The sequence below is a fragment of the Emys orbicularis genome, chromosome 7, assembly GCF_028017835.1.
Source record: "Emys orbicularis isolate rEmyOrb1 chromosome 7, rEmyOrb1.hap1, whole genome shotgun sequence".
NCBI classification, from domain to species: Eukaryota; Metazoa; Chordata; order Testudines; family Emydidae; genus Emys; species Emys orbicularis.
In genome coordinates, this window is record NC_088689.1 from 14,667,508 (window position 1) to 14,681,528 (window position 14,021).

General features: G+C 41.5%; 1 protein-coding gene across 1 annotated transcript in view; it reads right to left on the reverse strand.

Moving 5' to 3' along the window:
* Positions 1-387: 387 nt before the first annotated feature.
* HSPA12A (heat shock protein family A (Hsp70) member 12A) overlaps positions 388-14,021 on the reverse strand; it is a 53,119-nt gene continuing 39,485 nt past the window's right edge. The window contains exons 7-12 of the mRNA XM_065407573.1: positions 10,401-10,572; positions 6,542-6,628; positions 5,810-5,914; positions 4,472-4,730; positions 2,631-2,734; positions 388-1,022 (exon numbers count right to left, since the gene is read on the reverse strand). Of these exons, the coding sequence (XP_065263645.1) occupies positions 388-1,022; positions 2,631-2,734; positions 4,472-4,730; positions 5,810-5,914; positions 6,542-6,628; positions 10,401-10,572 (1,362 nt within the window). The remainder of the gene's footprint in view (positions 1,023-2,630; positions 2,735-4,471; positions 4,731-5,809; positions 5,915-6,541; positions 6,629-10,400; positions 10,573-14,021) is intronic.

Here is a 14,021-nt window from a genome sequence, read left to right on the forward strand (position 1 = left end):
GTTCTCATAGTCAGAAGACAGTGCTGATCAAATAACTAATCCCCACAACAATCCTGTAGGTAAATGTTTGCAATCATTTGGGAATCTTCAGCTTAATCTTTAGCACCTGACAACAGTTTGTACTATTTAATAGAGGTGGGATTTTCAAATGCATCTAAGTGATTTAGGAACATTGACTTTCAATGGGACTTGTGCTCCTAAATCTCTTAGGACTTTTGAAAATCTCACTAGATCATTTAAGAGGAAAATAAACCTTGATATATCTCTACTTATTGGCTGTTCTCATCTAGCCTGCTGAAATTCAAGTGGATTGTGTCATATATGAAAGTCAGAAAATGGAACATTGAAATAATAGTTTTGCAGATGGACCATGGTAGGAGGGGACTTTTAGTAATTTAAGAAATCAATACCAGCTTTGACACTCTTAGAAGTGGCAACATCAATGGCCATGGCTTTAATCTCAGTGTCCCCAAACTGCATTAGCGTTTTGATCTCCCTCCGAGTTGGCACCAAAGTATCAGTTCCTGTGAGATCCAGACGAAGAGTGCCACACTTTTTCACTCCAGGCTCAGTGATGAAACTGACGTTATCTTGCTCCGAGCTGTAGATATTGATCACTATTACTAACTGGGAAGGCTTGGCAGGTGTGTAACTGCGCGACACTGTTTCTCCAAGAGCTACAGATTGGTCGGCTGAGATAAATTTGTCAAAGACATCAGTGCACCATCGTGTGCCGTCTTTAACCAGCAGCTTCTCCGGCGGGTGCTTTCCTTCCACGAACCGATTCAGGACCCCCACCCCATAGGTCAGAGGGGAACGTCGCACTTTGATGACAGCAGGGTCTAAGCCAAAAAGGACGGCGCCTTTGAGGATAGTGAGGCCCACATCCTGAGGAATGATGATTCGACATTTTGAACCGAAAGCATTCTGGACAGCTTGTTGGAGTAAAGGAGCTTCAGCAAATCCACCCACCAGGAACAGAAACTTGACATTGGTTACTTCTGGCTTTTCAAACAGATCACCTAAACAGAGAGACAAAGCCTGCTCAGCTAGGAAAACTTCCTAATGGCAAAACCCATTAGACTGTGGAATAATCTCGCAAGAGACATGCTGGGCACCCCATCACAAATATTCACGCATAGGACCAGAAAGAAGGCACATGTCTGGAATGGCTCCCTGAACTCTGTGACACTTCCAAAGTGTCTTTTGTTCTGAGAGTCTATTGTTTGGAGAGAGAAATGTCCTGTATTTAACATGGAGGATGTGCCTGAGGGGGCATAGCCCTCAAAACAGAAGAAAATTTTGAAGTAATAGAGTCTAGATACACATTTTAAAACTTATTTTTATCTTAAGCCAGATTTTTATTTATTTATTTTTGCTAGATGAAAGCGGGCACATTTCTGTGCAAACCAATCCAACTGGGGGCAGAGAGGGAAGCCGGCTAGATGAATATCCCCCATAAGCTTCTGACATCCAAGACAGCAGCCAGGTATTTCCAGGCAAAACTGATTAATGCTGACTTTATTACATTACATATAATCACCCAATTTTAAAATATATTAATACTTCTGACTCCACCATCTCAACCAAAATGTATTCCACCTGCAAAATAATATCTCCTTAAATTCTTCTTACATATTTTCTCTCTTTACTTAAACCCATGTTCTCTAGTTCTGGTCTATCCAAAAAACTCATATTGATTAAGTTTAATGTTATAGTTACCTGTACCTAGTTTAAATGCTTCAATCATGCTGCCTCAATTATCTGTCATAACAAAATAATCCTAGTTCTCTCATTTTCTATTCATATATAAGCTATTTTGTTGCCATTATATTAGTTGCCTTATTATGCTGTGCTCTAATATAATTATACAATTTTTCATATAGGATGCCCAAAATTGGACACTATATTCCAGATATAATCAATCCAGTATTGTGTACAGTGTTAAAATAATATTCTCATGCTTATTATACATAATATATTCCACTTGATACAAGCCTAATAGTCTTATGTTGGACTGAGAATTTAGACACGGGGTTTCTCAATCTGGCCCCATCTTCCACTATTATATTAACACATCCAATTATGTTTAAACCAAGCTTGGAATTATTTTTACCCAGATGCATCACTTATTATTTGTGTATTGTCAGTGGTAAAATTGAACTGGACAAAACAATGAAGAATATGTTGAGGGAGACAGTCCTGCATTGGCACAGAAATGAACTAAATGTCCTAATATGTCTTTCTTTCTTTTTTCAGACAAACTCCAAATTAATGTGAAAGAAAGAAAGAAAGAGGACATTGACTATTAATTAGGTTTCAATCTTCTAATGACTTGTATTCCTGAAAGCGCAAGAGGAAATAAAGTTTATGCAGCTTTAGTACTGATTGCCTGGTCAACAGCTACAGAATAGCCAGAAATATCTATTAAGATACTAGGTGACTTGGAGCAACCCTGATAGTCATTTTTTGGGTGATTTGGGGGAATTAAATTTTTCACCCACCATTCATGGGGTCAAATTACCCCATTAAACATAATTCCCAGTTTTGGGGCTGTGATAGATGGGTATTTGGATAAATCATACTTCAGTTTACGTCCAGTCAGAAACTCATTACACCTTGATACATACTAAGATGTTGAATGATCTGGTCAATTGTAGGTTTGAAAAGGGCATTCATTGCATCTGGACTCATCCTTAGCATTCCTTGGGAGGACCACTTGACAAAATCCACACTGCAACAAAAGAGCAAAGGAGGCTGTTAAAATGAGTTCTAATTTTAAAAAGAGTAAGCCGGTACTTGAGCTGTAGGACATGGCTGATAAGAAATTCACAGATTTACAGCCTCTACGTTAAGCATGTCATTTGCAGCAGGTAAAATGGCCAGTCCCTGTCCACCAGCATACTTGAATGTGCCTCCCACCAGCAATAATGCCTTTTGTTTAATTGCGGTTTTCCTGGCCTGACTGCCTCCCAGCAGCATCACTAATGTTCAGAGCTCTACTGAAACATTTTATGTTCCCTCCAATGTCAGCCCATCTGAAACAAAGCTAATGCATCCCCCAGAAGGAAATGATCCTTTCAGTTAAAGTAGCAGTAGATCTCAAGGCCACTGCAATCACGCAAAGAAGATTAACAGGCTTGGGAGCTCTAGGGACATAAATAAGAGTAACACACAATGCATGGGAGGCAATTCCGTTCTGAGCAGTGCATTGTGAAGTGCAGGCAAGATGGCAAGGAAATGTTTGAATACAGGAGTAGGTTATTCCACTGCTGACTCACTTACATAAACTGGTTACAGCTGGGTCATTTTCTCCTTTTCATTCACATATATTTAAGGTGTCACCTTTATAAGCAATTTTCATCCCCTCTTGTTGCCCTCTCCATTTCTTTGGCATTTACATTACTTCCAAAAGGCACCACTATGAATGATTCATGGGAGGGAAGAAGGGTTTGTAGTAAGCAGAAGGGTACATTTCTTTAAGTGTCTAAGCCCCATTTTCTAAAGTGATTTTGGTTTAGGATGGAATTATAATAGGATTTAGGCTCCTAAATAATTTAGGTGGTTTTGAAAATTTTACTCAAAAGACTAGGAAAAAGGAGGCATGGGGGTTCCAGTCAGCCACATACTCCCTCTGTGACCTTTGGCAAGTCACTTAACCTCTCTGAACCTCATTTTCTCCATCTCTATATGCAAAATGGGGACCCAAGTTTAAATAAATAATTGACAAATAGAACTGTTTGGGGTTTTTTTTTTTAATTGATTTGGAAAGAATTAATGCACAATGCTTCTTGGAAGGCAGAGAGTTGCATGGGAATGTTATGAATATGGATGGGGTTGTGCAAAAGGAAGTAAGAGTGTGGGTGTGTCCATGTACAGAATGCGACAGATTCTTGGACTCAACTCCATCTGCTTTGCACTGCTGTCCAGAATTCCTCCAACAGCCGGCTGTGTGCCACTGGCTCCTGCAACCCACTGTATGAAGGGCATGTCAAGGGTGGAACTCTCTGTGGACCTGCTACAGTTGGTGTAGGCTGCTTTCAATTACACCAGAAGCTCTTGTGGCTTCTGGTCAGCCCAGAATCAGATAAGTGGGAAGGTGACTCTTAGCGGCACTGAATATAAACTCAGCGCAGCTAAGAATCTAGCCCTACACATATAGCCAGAAATACAGGAGACTGTCTCAGTGTGGAACCTTAGGAAATGGCGCCATATAAATAAAAATGGTCTAGTGGAACTCGCAGAAAGAAGTCTACAGTAGGATGCAAGTGTTATGGAGAAAACTCTTAAGAAAAGCTAGAATATAACTTTCTTTTCTGGTAACTGTATCTGAGGCAGTATGATTTTCCCATCATTAGATTACATTTTCTCACTACAATCTATTACGCTACTTGCAATTAGGATATTTTATTATTCTTTCCAGCAGTGAGTAGTTAATTATGAATCTATCCAGGTTCAATCGCCTACTTACTTGCTTTTCCTTAAGGCGTGTTCCACGCTGTGACCTCGAAACTTCTTATAATAGTCAATGAAGGAGAAAGGCAGAGTGATATTCAGTGGATTGGTTCTGTCTGGGGCCGCTGCCCTTTTACGGGACTCAAACGCTATCATCAGATCCACCCAAGCAGCAGGACGCTTGATTTTAAATTGTTCAATAAAATCCTCTCCAAATATTTTACACAGGAGTTTTTCAAACTCATAGTCCACGCCTACAGAACCATATGGCCCACCTGTGTTAGAAACAAAACATATCGTTAACATAGTGTATTGCTCACTAGAACTTGAGCCCATCATATACAAATCCAGATCATACTGACATAGCTAAGTGGATGATAAAATGCAATAACCCAGAGCACGATAAGTGTATTTTCACTGTCAGGGAAAAGACTAAAATTATTGATGGTTCCATCTTGTATATGAGGAGATCAAGACGGAGCTTGTGCTCACGAATAGGTTGCCCTGCTGCATAGAGAAAGACATATGTTGGGTTCCTCTGTGGTGGCACTGGAGTCACCAAGGCTGATAGTTCAGGAATCATACAGAAGAGGACCAACCCAGGATTTCATGGGTGCTGTGACAACTAAGGGATTGTCTCAGGTGGCTAATGGCAAAGCTCACAAGGCAAAGCTCAACTGGATCTGGAGTTGGAGGTGGGACTGTACTTTGGGGAGTTGAATTTTACTTCCTGGCCATGGAGCAATCACTATGTCATTTGATTTGAGACAGGGGCACACCTTTCCCATCAGGGTGATGGACCCATCTCGCTGCTCTACCTTTGGAAGTCAATGGCACATGTGGCTTCTCCATGAATCTGTGGGAGAACACTGTTCTGCTAACAAATCACTCAGTTAATAGCCTGGTGGGACTTTCCAACAATCTTTTGTTCTATCAGCCGGCCATATAGTGATTCTCTAAATGCCCATGCAGGTCACCATAGTTTAGAGATGACCTATGAGAGATGAAATGAGAGGGGAGATATAGAGTATGCGAGTGATGGAAGTCAGACCAACGCTGGTGCTGAGCCAAAATGAGGAAGAGTTTGACACTGTCTCTTATCTTCTCAAAGGAAGTTTTACTTTTCTCAAAGTAAACATATACAGAATGTTATTTAACACTCTCTATTGACTAGCAGTTCAGAAATCACATGAAATTAGCAAGACCTTTTGAATGTTGACTTTAATATAGGATGAACTATTAACTAAATTAAGCAAATAGTAAAACATCACAGCATCCTTATTGGCAGTAAGGGTGTAAGATCAAACTCAAAGTACGACACACGTGAAATGAGTAGTGATTAATGTAACTTTACCAGTTGCCTTGTACAGTTCCTTCAGGTGTCCTTCAGGTAGCCTGATCTGATGGACAGTGAGATCCACTGTACCTCCTCCACTGTCAACAACTATGTACCGGTCACCTATGAAGCAACAGGAACAAGCAACATCATTTTCATCGGCGTCAACACAACAGTCTACTAATACTTAAGCAATATGAATACTAATACTGCGGGCAATGTTGTCATCATCCCAAGCAGAAAGCCATGAACATCTGTACTGGGGACAACTGGCTTGAAAATTAGCAGTTCCTAGTGGAATAATTTGCAGTGATTTATAATGGAAGTGAAACTTGTATGCTGTATGCTACAGACTTAAGCACCCATGCGGGGAGAATGTATCTTTATGATAAGTGGAACTGTGCATGCCATCTGTGTACGTTCCATTGTGTTAACAGTTCTGTAGACATGTTACAGTGCCAGCTTACTTATAAAGTGTATTCTGAGGACACTATGCTCTGGCTTGTATTTTAAAATCTGGGTTTGTCCCTTTTATAACCTATCAACTTAATAATATGTGCTTTTCTAGAGCATGCAAAATTCTAGTTCAGTCTTGTAGACTAAGAGCAGTGCATGCACTTGTATTTTCCTTTAAATTAGTCATTTTGAGAATACCAAAAGCACATAATAAATTTGCGGGAAAGGTTTGTGGGGTTTTTGCCAGCAATATAAAACCAGCAAGAGCAAAGATAATTCACAAAAGGACGCTACCTTCCTCCAACTCAGACCAGATCTCTCCTATGACATTTTCCACCAAAAAGGTGCGGCTCTGCCGATTACGACGTATGTATTCCTTAGCTAATCATTGACAGAGAGAAAATTACTAAGTATAAGAAAGCAGGAACAAGCTGATAACAAACAGTGCAGGAAGCAAACACAAGCAGAATGAGAGCTTTCTATGTATTATTTGGTAAGGTTCTAACAAAACAGATGAACAAAAATTGCTGTATTAGAATTAGGAATTTACAAATTGAGTTCTGGAAAGAAAAAAAATCAGTTATTCTATTCTTTACTTACAATAACTGGATTTCAAATAATGCTCTAAGATTTCTTTAAAAGCTTTCTTAATAGTACATATTTATTATATTTTTAATAAACAAAATGAAGTATTTATATGCAGACACATTTTTTGGTTCTAGAAATGCCAAGATGCATTTTTGCCAGTAGGTGGCATACTTGATGCATAATAAAATAATCAAGAATTGACTTAAAAATTGCCTAGGAATTGAAGACACTTTGGCCAACATTTTCAAAAGTGATTACTGATTTTGGGTGCCCCTATTTTTGGTTGCTCCAGATGAGATGCCGCAAGTGAGCCCAGTTTTCAGAGGGTAGGTGCTCAGTACCTTCTAAAAATTAGGACCCCTCAAAATATCTCCATTTGAGCACCCCTAGTCATTAGTTACTTCTGAAAATCTTGGCCTTTGTCAGTTTTGTGCTATGGACCTTGGTTGTAGGAGCAAATCCTGCTCATTTTACTCAGGCATACCTCCCACTGGATTCCAATTAGAGTTTTGCTTGATGGAGAACCTGTAGGATTTGGCCCATTACATATATGCACATACCAGCATAGGTCAATTTAAATACACCTCAACCCTGATATAATGTGACCCGATATAACATGAATTCGGATATAACGCGGTAAAGCAGCGCTCCAGGGGGGCGGGGCTGCGCGCTTCGGCGGATCAAAGCAAGTTCGATATAACTTGGGGGGAGGGATAGCTCAGTGGTTTGAGCATTGGCCTGCTAAACCCAGGGTTGTGAGTTCAATCCTTGAGGGGGCCACTTAGGGATCTGGGGCAAAATCAGTACTTGGTCCTGCTAGTGAAGGCAGGGGGCTGGACTCAATGACCTTTCAAGGTCCCTTCCAGTTCTAGGAGATGGGATATCTCCATTAATTTATAACGCTGTTTCACCTATAACGCAGTAAGATTTTTTTGGCTCCCGAGGACAGCGTTATATCGGGGTAGAGGTGTACATATGATTTAAAAATTAAGTATAATCTAGTAACACATAGTTATAGAAATAATGCATTTTATGAAAATTAATCTCCACATAGACATTTAAAATATGTAATGTGATTTGCTAAGTGTCTCTACTAATGTATTTCTAAACCCAGCTTGTGCAACTAAATGACTACTAAATCATTTCCAATGTAACTTTCACTCATCTTTAAAGGTCATCTATATGATACTACAGAAAAACGCAGACACATTCCATGGTATAGCAAAATATTGTTTCATCTGAAAAAATTCTATCTAAAATAGAAAAAAGGTACATTTATTGTATAGAAGAGGACAATTATATTTTGCTAGCTAATGATAATACTACTTCACATTTCTATAGTGTCTTCCATTTGAGGATATCAAAAGCCAATAAATAAAACCTCAATTCTCCTGTGATGGAAGCAAATAATATTATCCTCATTTTACAAATTGAGAAGCAGACACAGAAAGGTTAAGTGACACCGGAGTCAATGACAGAGCAACGGACAGAATCCAAGGAAGGGCCTGATCCAATACCCACTGAAGTCAATGGGAGTCTTTCCATTGACTTTAACAGGCATTGGATCAGACCTGAGATACATTCCTTTAACCATTAGATTATGCTTCCTTTCCTAATGCAAATTTATGCTCAGTATTCCGAAGAGTACAACTTTTGTTTTGACTGCACAGCACTAAAATAGTCCTTGAAAAGCTCTTCTCTGTTTATGTTTAAAGGGTTTTCCTTCTTGATCTCTTCTCAGCTTTGCTTGGGTCCCTGCCCTGCTTTTATTGAATTTTAGATTAAACCCAAATTAATTCACTCAAAGCCTTGTTTCTATTAATTCTAATTGAATTAAATCCTTTTCGTCTATACCAACTTTTACCTTATTAAGTCAAGAAAGATAACTGTAAAAAGACTTCTGACAGAATCCCATGACTTTGTGAACAGATTTTGCTCAACAGCCCAGCCCTGTGGCTCCCTTTAACCAAACAAGAAAATGCTTTCATTTGCATAGGGATAAATGCCCTGGAGCCAGAGGGCAGGTGCAGAGGCATGACCAATGCATCGACAAATACATGGTTGCACCAGCCAAAAATCGCTTGCTTAGGGGTGCACAGTTGCTCAAGCTCCAGCTCCAGCTGTGAAGAAATTCTGTGGTCTAGGCAGAGGAGGGATGCTTCTGTCCTCCTGCCCATTAAGAGACACCCCTGAGCAAAGCCTCTTGACACAGGCTTTGTGCAGCGGCGAGGATTTTACCTGTGGTATTATTGAATAAACCCGCATCAGGGTCTTTGTGGCATGGACAGGGCTAAAATTGTGGTGGCTAAATATTATTTCATCTAGCTAAATAAGACGTGTTATTTTATTAAAAGGACTCAATCAGTTTTACTAATTATGAAATTTCTGGGGGCAAACTGGGTCATCACATCCTGATAACTAAAAAAATGGCTTCTATTAAGGACCGGGAGAAATAAAATGTCTTGAACGGGTTTATTAGCTGAATCTTCCATTTGCTTTTGCTGTTTTGAGCTGGAAAACATGACCAAGTATAAGATCTTTTGCCAAATTCTCTGAGGGGGTAAACTGGCACAACTCCACAGCTCTCAATGGAGTGCACCAATTTACACTAGCAGATAATTTGGATCTTTATGTTACAATCAAAACTTGTCCCATCCCATCTTTACTGCCTAACTTCAGACTCAGTCAGAATGACAGTTTTCAAAAACTTCTGCAGTGAAAGATGATCCATCTGCAAACCAGTTAAATTACACTCCATAGTCTGCCTCTCAGCGTAAATGAGTCTGCATCGAACCTACCACCGGAGCTAGTAAAAACTCAACATTCACAAAAACAACGAGGAGTCCGGTGGCATCTTAAAGACTAACAGATTTATTTGGGCATAAGCTTTCGTGGGAAAAAACCTCACTTCTTCAGATACATGGAGCGAAAATTACCAACATTCACAGTAACAACAGATAACACACCAGGATATCTGAAGCACAATGCTTAGTTTCTGTTCACAGTTCAGAGAAAATGCTGTGCCATATCACGTAGCAGTTTTGCTAACTACTGGTGACCAATGTAATTATGAACCAAAAATCACCAAGTGCCCAACTTTTGACAAAAATTCCAGAAACATTAAAGGTCTGATGGCAAATTCAAGTGTAATCCCTTGTTAAATTAATATAGCTAGTTTAACACATCATGGCTGGCTCACAAAAGTAAACTTAAATCTGCAGTAGGAAACAATTAGCAATTACATTAAAATGGATCAGTAACGTCCCTGCAAACACTATGCCTTTGCTTAACTTCAAACCTGTGAGTAGTCCCTTGTGTCCCAATAAAGTCAATCATGCTACTTGCATGCTTAGAGTTAAGCATTGAGCACAAGCGTTTGCAGGATCAGTGCCCAAAACAGTCAAATTAAAGTAAATAGAGAAGTTTTTCTATACTAGCCTGTAATGTTCCACTAACACAAAGAGGCAATGATAACCTACAGGAAATGGTAAGAAAACTACCCTAATGACCAAATCTAATGTAGGCAAAAGGCACTAGATCTCAAGTCGGTTAGTAGAAGAGGTACCCTGTGTAAATCCAGCTCCTACGGTGTCACTAGCGTTATAACCATTGACAGGTGCTTTGCTGCTCAGGTCTATCATCTGGTGAAGGCGGAGCTTTCTGCAGTAGATGGAAGCAGCCTCGGGTTCCAGGGCAATTATCAGCTGCTCGGGGTTTTCAGGAGTTGCCATTCCTGCCTGTGAGACAGAATCATTCAGAGAAGTGGGGTGGGAAAAAATGTAACCAGATAGTCTTCATCTCAGACTGGTTCGGTAGGTGAACAATGAACATTTAAACCAGCTCTGCATTTTTTCCTAAGTTAAATGCCACTAAAAAGCTGCTGAGCCATTGGCTAAGGATCTTGGCCTGGAAAAAATTATGTCTTCAGTTTTCACAACTTTGCAGGTTGTAACTGGGGAAGATGCATGCACTTACCATGCTTAGTATCTAGTTAATGAGGTGAGTGCATATGATAGGCAGAGAAAGAGAGCTAGAGAAGACATGTTGAAATCCAGGGTAAACTGTCTACAATCTGCGCTCCTTGTTAACCCAGCAGAATCTAAACTTCTCAAGAGTCCCAACCTTCTGTCAAGAAACGGAGAAATACTTTTGCCCTCCTTTCCCTGTAACAATAACATTAACGCATCACTCTGGTTTTATATTCTATCACTACACAGAACAAGTGGATAATACAGTGGCTATTCTATCAGCCCAGCAAATTTTGTTCACATGTGTGGTGGGGCTGAAGAAATTTCCACAAGTAGCTCTTGCAGAAAGCCAGCCAGGAGTCCCCTGAAGTCACTGATCTGTATGATGCCCTTTGCCAGATATCCATCTTTTCACTTTGAGTTGAGTTTTCCTTTTCCGATCACTTTTACACACACCCATATTCTGCAATAGTTTTAAGATGTAGACTCAGCATTGCCAACCCATGCATTCAAAATCATGTCAGGCCTGCAAAACATCATGAGACTGGCTTAAGAATCAAGACATTTTAAAAACAACATTTACAGTTCTTTTTATTTGCTTTCTGAGCCTTTTTATTTGTTTGTGAGCCTTTAGGGGTCATGTTTTTAAGGTTCTCTCTACAACTGTAAGGGCTACAAACTTACTTCTTCCCCTCCCCATGAAACCTACGATTCTCATATAATCACATGACTCCAAGAGTTGGGGCTTTAAGAAAAATTCCAAATATCACAAAAGTTGGCAAGTGTGCTCTTGTCCTACTTTTCTTTTCTCCTACAAGCTCCGGTGTTTCCCCCTAGATCAGGGGTGGGCAAACTTTTTGGCCCGAGGGCCACATTGGGGTTGTGCAACTGTATGAAGGGCCAGGTAGGGAAGGCTGTGCCTCCCCAAACAGCCTGGCCCCCTGCCCCCTCCCACTTCCCATCCCCTGACTGCCCCCCTCAGAACCTCCGCCCCATCCATCTGCCCACTGCTCCCTGTCCCCTGACTGCCCCCCGGGATCCCCTGCCCCTTATTCAACCCCCCAGCTCCCTGCCCCCTTACCATGCTGCTCAGAGTGGCAGGACTGGAAGCCACACTGCCCGGCCGGAGCCAGCTATGCTGCCCACATGGCAGTGTAACTGCAGGTGAGGGGGGACAGCAGGGGAAGGGCCGGGGACTAGCCTCCCTGGCCGGGAGCTCAAGGGCTGGGCAGGACGGTCCCGTGGGCAGGATGTGGCCCGCGGCCATAGTTTGCCCACCTCTGCCCTAGATTCTGATTTTCTCTTATGACAGGCAACACTGACATTTCCAAGCTCCTACAGTTCCAACTCAAATTGAGGTTTTTCTGCTAATGTTGTTCATTGGTAAACTGTGTTCCTTAGTGCTAAAGCATGTTGGTAAAGGGGAGAACGGTTTTTTGGTTTATTTGTTTTCATTGTCAGTCTCCCAGGAAACTTTTGGGTGCTTTGATTCATGCACATACACTGTCACTGCATGAGAGCTTTCCAAAAAAAGGCACCACAATTACCTAAGATGTGAACAAGCCTTTAAAATACAAAACAAACAAACAAACAAACAAAAGTGGCTCAGACGGAAGAACAGCTGACTTGCATTGGAACCCAAAACAGTTCACATAGTTACACTTCGCACTACAGTAATAAGACAACTGCTGGTTGTACGTGCTCGGAAATAACTTGCTTGTATGAGAAAGTATAAGTGAAAGTAAAGCTTGTTCATAAGCCAATGCTCAGGCCAGGCTGCTCAGTGGGAGGGGGTCAGGGCGTGGAAGGGGGTCAGGGGTGCAGGCTCCGAGGGCACTTACCTCAAGTAACTCCCGGAAACAGCGGCATGTCCCCCCTCTGGCTTCTACGCGGAGGCTGGCCAGGTGGCTCCACGCACTGCCCCGTCTGCAGGCACCACCCCCGCAGCTCCCATTGGCCACAGTTCTCAGCCAATGGGAGCTGCAAAGCTGGCGCTTGGGGCCAGGGCAGAGCGCAGAGCCCCCTGGCTGCCCCTCCCTTCCAGGAGCCGCGTGGAGCCTCGGCAGGCAGGGATCCTGCCTGAGACCCGCTGCGCTGCCGACCGGATTTTAGACGGCCAGTCAGTGGTGCCGCCAGGTTCCCTTTTTGATCAGGTGTTCCGGTTGAAAACCAGACACCTGGCAACCCTAGTCTAGATTGGTACTTATATGGCTCATCACTGTAATATCTGGATGCCTCAGAATTGTTAATAGATTTTATTCTTTCAATACTCCTACAAGGTAGGAAAGTATTATCCCAGGTTTATAGAGGGAGAACTGAGGCACAGGATAGGTAAGTGCCCAATGAAGTCTGTGGCTGAGCCAGGAATCGTACACTATTTTTTGAGGTCCAATCCAGTGCCTTCCCCATTAGACTGCCATTTCTACATGCCGAAGGCACAAAACAACCATCTCTCTGTGTGAGAATTTGGATGTATACAAATATTTCCCTTGTAAATGGGGAAGAGTTCTTGGGAGATCTGCACAAGGTGATGAGGTGATGTTTTATACCACCTCAGTGGTGGGTGTCTTATTCTAGGTTCTACCGTGTGTGTGTGGGGGGTGGGGGGGTGGAGAGGGGGTTTCAGGAAGGTTTGATCACCTATATGTCTGTGGAGGCAGACAGGGGAGGGTGCATATAAAGGGGACTGACTCCAATTAACATCTAATTCATAATAGATCAGGATGGTAAATTCAACTGATGAAGCATAAATTTTATTTTATTTTTTGCACTAATTGAGCTCTCGGTGTCAGTTCTTCTCATCAGTTTTGCAATCCAAAGATACTTGTGTACTTCATGGATAAGCCATATTATTTAGTACTGTGGATTTTATTGCTGTTGCCTTTAGTGATCCTGCCTGCAAAATGATGCCTAATGTGTCCTTTGAAAAAGGAAGCATAACTGCGGCCTTTAGTAGTTCAAACAGATAGTATTAGGAACTGTATTTAAACCTTGTGAATGACTGTGTATTTCCTAATACAGCATTCATTTTGAGTAGGCCACTGTGAAATAAATAAGGCCTAATAGAGTGGAGTGAATGATAGCATGGTGCAATGCTTTGTGAAATACAAAAGTGTTGATGGTGCTAATTACGGAGGCTTTCGGAGATGGGAGCCATTCACACAGGTTGGATCTCAGCTTTGTACATATTCCTTTCTTAAAAGCTCAAATTATGCTGA